Source organism: Montipora foliosa, chromosome 1 (genome assembly GCF_036669935.1).
Source record: "Montipora foliosa isolate CH-2021 chromosome 1, ASM3666993v2, whole genome shotgun sequence".
Lineage (NCBI taxonomy): Eukaryota > Metazoa > Cnidaria > Anthozoa > Scleractinia > Acroporidae > Montipora > Montipora foliosa.
This window is the reverse complement of record NC_090869.1, coordinates 65,610,069-65,615,068: the sequence shown is the minus strand read 5'-3', so window position 1 is coordinate 65,615,068 and position 5,000 is coordinate 65,610,069. Positions and strand designations below refer to the sequence as shown.

The 5,000-nt window shown below is 41.0% G+C and overlaps 2 protein-coding genes across 3 annotated transcripts in view; one reads left to right on the top strand and one right to left on the bottom strand.

Moving 5' to 3' along the window:
• LOC137980381 (alpha-1A adrenergic receptor-like) overlaps positions 1-3,115 on the top strand; it is an 8,609-nt gene extending 5,494 nt beyond the window's left edge. Inside the window, exons 2-3 of the mRNA XM_068827820.1 lie at positions 197-306; positions 549-3,115. Of these exons, the coding sequence (XP_068683921.1) occupies positions 295-306; positions 549-1,523 (987 nt within the window). The 5' untranslated portion in view covers positions 197-294 and the 3' untranslated portion in view covers positions 1,524-3,115. The remainder of the gene's footprint in view (positions 1-196; positions 307-548) is intronic.
• Positions 3,116-4,964: 1,849 nt separating this feature from the next.
• The window catches only part of LOC137980367 (uncharacterized), a 6,974-nt gene continuing 6,938 nt past the window's right edge, over positions 4,965-5,000 (bottom strand). For both annotated transcript variants that reach the window (XM_068827789.1, XM_068827800.1), the window contains one exon: positions 4,965-5,000. This exon is cut by the window's right edge and continues 610 nt beyond it. The gene's annotated coding sequence lies outside the window, so the exon portion shown is untranslated.

Below are 5,000 nucleotides of genomic sequence, written 5' to 3'. Positions count from 1 at the left end.
AATTTTGTCCGGATCAGGATCTATCACCATTTGATCGCGTCCACTTTTCACGTATTCCTCCACTCCGCAACGCGCATTTTTAAAAAAGGGTAACTGATAAACCTTGAAAATCGATTGAAAAACATCAACTGTTTTACTACTATTTAAAATCAAAGCCTTGTGATTACCGTTTTACAAGCAAAGGTTTTGTTTTAAGTTTAAGGGAATCCCCACGACACCGCATCGCGTAACCAAAACCGCAACTCTTCATTCTTCAGCGAAGAAGGATTTAGCCCAGCTAACGAGGCTCCGGGAATGTCATCTTCGGTAAGAATAACTGAGTCATTCACTGCACTGCTTGAGCACGCCATTTTAGGAGGATTTAGCTCTGATAAGACTGGAATATCGTATATCTTTTTTCGGAATAAGTGAGATTATTCTATTAGCCAGAGACGTGGAATAATCTCACATATTCCTAAAAAATAAAAAGGATAAGACACTTTTGGAAAACCTTAGACCAATCTTTACCATGAACCGTTTTAATCTTTCCTTTAATTTTCGTCTTTTAGAATGCACGAGGACAACAGAAAAGGCCAGACAACTTGAGAATGCCGAATGAAACAGGAACACATGATCCTTCGACGAGGTTGAATAACACGTGGCTTGCAGTTTACGTCACTGAATTTGCCGTCATATTTCTAATAAACGGCTTTACTATCATCACCTTTGCAAGAGATGACCACATTCGCAAGCGCACTACGTACCTGATCATAAACCTGGCTGTGGCTGATTTACTGGTGGGGGGATTGTCAGGGCCCATGCATATTTACCATACCCTAACCTTTAAACCTGACAGTGGATTCAGTTGGAGAAAATTCACAGTGTTGTACTTCGACAACGCGTTTACAGCTTGCTCCCTGCTCAATCTTGCCTTGCTGTCGTTGGAACGCCTCCATGCAACTATTTTTCCTTTCAGACACTCTCGAATGATGAACTCGGTTTACTTAAAAGCAGTTATTTGCATTTGGCTTTTAGCTCTTATCCCAGCGTCCGTAGATGCTGCGCTATTCCTTACTGACTCAAAAGCCAGCCAAATCGTTTGGGCTTCACTCATTATAATTGTCCTTTTGATCATTATAGTCTCCTACATGATTATTACTTTTAATGTAAAAAGAAACGTCCTTCCACAGCTATCTGGTGCAAGGGCCTCCGATAGGAAGCTGACAGTCACGTTGTTCATCGTCACTGCTCTCAGTACACTGGCTATTCTTCCCTGGTTTTTTGACGCCGTCCTCGGTGTAAGAGGATTCAACGGACTTTCCCCAACGGCGAAATTAAATATCCACCAGTCCATAAATGTCTTGTTCTACGCCAATTCCTTTGTAAATCCTTTAATTTACACCTTACGAATGCAAGAGTTTCGGAAAGCCGCGCAAATCTGGTGTCGCAAGAATAGTGAGAGACAACGTCAGTCTTTCCAGATGAGTTCTATATCACGGATAAATGCATTGCCGGATGCTCAAGTTGCGGTCAACAGTAGTTGAGCTGACCACTTTGAAGATAGCTCTCAACCGAACATAGGGAAACACGAAATACCTGCCATGATGCGCTAATCACATCCGACTTTAGCTAATCTGGTGGAGCACGGTTAACGCTCACTATATAAACATCACGAGGAGACCCATTTAAGCCAACTTCCTCTTTACAACATACCTCCGGCGATTGTTTGCTCGGAGATATTCGGAAAAAGACTGAGATCTCCGGCAGAATTCGACCCTACGACTTTCCGACTGATAGCTCGGATCCTCTACCACCGAGCTGAATTTTCATTCGAAGTGTTTGGGTGAAACTTATTCCGTGATACTGCTAGAACTGATGATGAATTGTTCAAATGGTGCATTCACGCAATTATAGCGAAGAAGAAGGTGACATTGCTGCTGGCGTTGAGGCAAGGATTGTTTTTCCAGCCCGGTTAGGGTTCTGTGTATGTTTGCATGAGAATTTTATTGAGAGGCTAGGGACCCTCGAATGACATTCATATATAGCCTGTATTTCTGGACTCCAGTCATTTTGAACTAACGAGAAATTAAAATTAAGAGGACACTCAGTAATGTACGGTTTCCTAAAAGGGACATGCATTCCAAAAACTATATACTTATCTAGCACTGTCACTTATTTATCTAGCATTGCTACTTATTTTCTAGCGGTGCTACTTATTATCTAGCAGTGTCAATTACAAGTACTCCGGCTTCCCAATCCACTCTCACATGGGGATAACCTGTAGTTATGGCACCAAAGCTGAAAGAGGTGGTCTTCTATATTTTATCAGCCTGTGTCGTCTGTCTTCGAGGGAGATGTTCAGCTCCACAGTACATTTCTTTCGTTCCACAGACGGCATTTTGCAGCGAGTAATCCCTCTTGGCCTTATATGCCTTATCTCGCATTTACATGTAGCTGCACTGTGAATAGTCAACATGCCAATCACCTACTCATGATTGACTTAAGTCATATTTTCCACTGCCTGCTCAGCTGACGCCGAAAATTGCTTTTATCTGTCATCGACCGTGGACTGAGAAAACTTTCAACAGTTAGTGTACTCTTGCTATGGAGCATCCCACGAGAAGCTACGAGAGGACGTCTCATTGTAGCTCATTGTAGGTCATTAGCTAATTTTAGCTTATAATGTAGCTCATTGTAGGTCATTGTAGATCACTGTAAGCCATTGTAGACCATTGTAGGTCATTGTAGTAGGTCATTGTTGCTCATTGTAGGTCATTCCTTGTTTTAGTAACTACGATTTGTTTAACCCTTTTCACTGCATACCAAAGATACCGCATGTAAGCAAATGGCTCGTTTCTCCTTAATTAAAAGATGATTTCTTTCCAGAACTGAGAAAAAAGATGAAGATGATTAGAAAAGCTATTATCACTGTCTAGAGTTGACTTGTTCTTCAATTTCAAAAGTTAAAATCTTGTACCGAAGAAGTTGGGTACACTAAACTCCCTCAAGAACCGTGTAACTTAAATTAAGTCGTATTTTTATTCTCTCCGCTAGAGGAGGAGGAGCGTTGCGAGACGAGACTAAAAACGGCTGCGAGGGAGACTAAGGGTGGGTTCGGTTGTCCCTTTTCCGGAATAGGAACACATGAAATAGAAGTTAGAAATCCTTCGTTTTTACGGAGATTCACATGAAAATTGTCAAACACTTGCTAAAATGCTATTTTAAACATATCTTTATCATCCTTGTTGCTTCAAAACGCCAGACCTACCGTTTTAAATCATCACTTCACGTATTCTCATTCCGGAATAGGGTCAATCGAACGCGCCCTAAGTTAAGGACGTTCGCGCCAAAATCTTCCTACGGTGAGATTTTCTTCATTTCTCGCCTAGAGTTAGGTCATAAAGTACTTACTCCAAAAATGAAAAAAAAAAATGGGGGTCACCAACTTTCTTTCGGAGAAAATGGCAGTGGAAAAATGCCTTAATTTCGAGAAATCGGTCATAATAGCGAGATGTAGGCTCATCTGCTCATCCATCGAAAATCATAAAAATAAACTGTTGGAGTGAAAGTTTCCGTGCATAGGTTTTTTAGGAGTGAGACTTTTAGATGTATGCCGCTAGGGATGTGGTAAACAGTAGAGTTCATCCTCGACGAGCGTTTTCGTAAGCTCTATCCGTTGCAACCACTACCAGAATTCGATGGCACGAGGAAAGAAAATGTTAAAAAAAGATAACTTCTTACGGTGAGAATTTTTTCATTTCATCATATTTTGTAGATAGTAAGTAAAGTAAGTGATTCATGATTAAAAAAATAGGGGTCACCGATGATCTGAACGAGTAAAATCGATGTGATTTTGCAAAGCTCTTGGAAAAGTTCGGTGACCCCTTGTCCGTGACCTGTCGGGCAAGGACTGGAACCCAAGAGAGGATCGATCGTTGAAGAGATGAAAGGTTTTTACCGAAAAAAAAAACCTTTCTCGAGCATAGCAACGAAGTTTTAAGCTGGGGTCATCTTCATTTGGTTGGTGTTTTGTATAATATCTCTCCACTGCCGTCATGCTCATCCTCTGGAGTGTGTTTTTTTTTAAATTCAGTCGCTGATTGTTTCCACGCAGGTCCGCACTATTCAAGCAGACGAGGACGAAAATACTGCTCAATTTTCACGAAAGTAAAGGAAAAGAACTTTAAAAACATGCATTCACTTTGAACTTAAGTTCGTAGGGTAATAAAAACATTAAAAAGAAACAGCCCCATTAAATTTACGCAACGGTTCGTCCTCGAGTTTTCCAAACTTTCAGCCACTAGTCTACTCGATCAGCTACCTTTTCCAGAGCTTTTCCATCCTCCCGCTCACTTCTCTTTGAAGTTTCATGATGATTCGGAAATAAATGTGCCATTCTTTTGCCGGCCTGGAATTTTTTCCTCGGCGTTTTTGTCGCCATGTTATTTTGACTGATGCTTGAAAAACTTGTATGAAATCAAGTAGACTAGTGCACGACTGATAAAACCTCGCGAATATCAGTCGTGCAGTAGTCTACTTGACTTTCATAAATATTTTAAATCAATTTTCACTGATCACGATCTTCTCTGATCCAACGCTGTGCAAGACTTATCGTTCATGGTTTTTGCAAAGGTTTTAAAACCTCAACTTCACTAATGCTCGAAGTAATGCGTGACATATTACAGTCGCGTTACCTGCGCAGTAACGTTGCGCACAAACAATTAGCGCGAACGTCCTTAAGAAAGGAAAAATAATGAAACGAAAGAATCTTCTGGTGTGCTTAGGGAATCTGCAAAGATTGTGAATAAACAGCAACCGAAACAGGAACCTTGAAGGAAACCATTCGAGAAATGATTATAAGCGACAATCAGCCCGGAGGTCAAATTTTATACTGCAATCGAGTCTGTTTTGTTCAAGTTTTTATAGCTGTTTCTTGTGTTCCGGTGGTTTCGTTTCGCTGGGTTCGTTCCGTTGTTTCAGTGGTTCCGGTGGTTTTGGTGGTTTCGTTCCGGTGTTTCGAG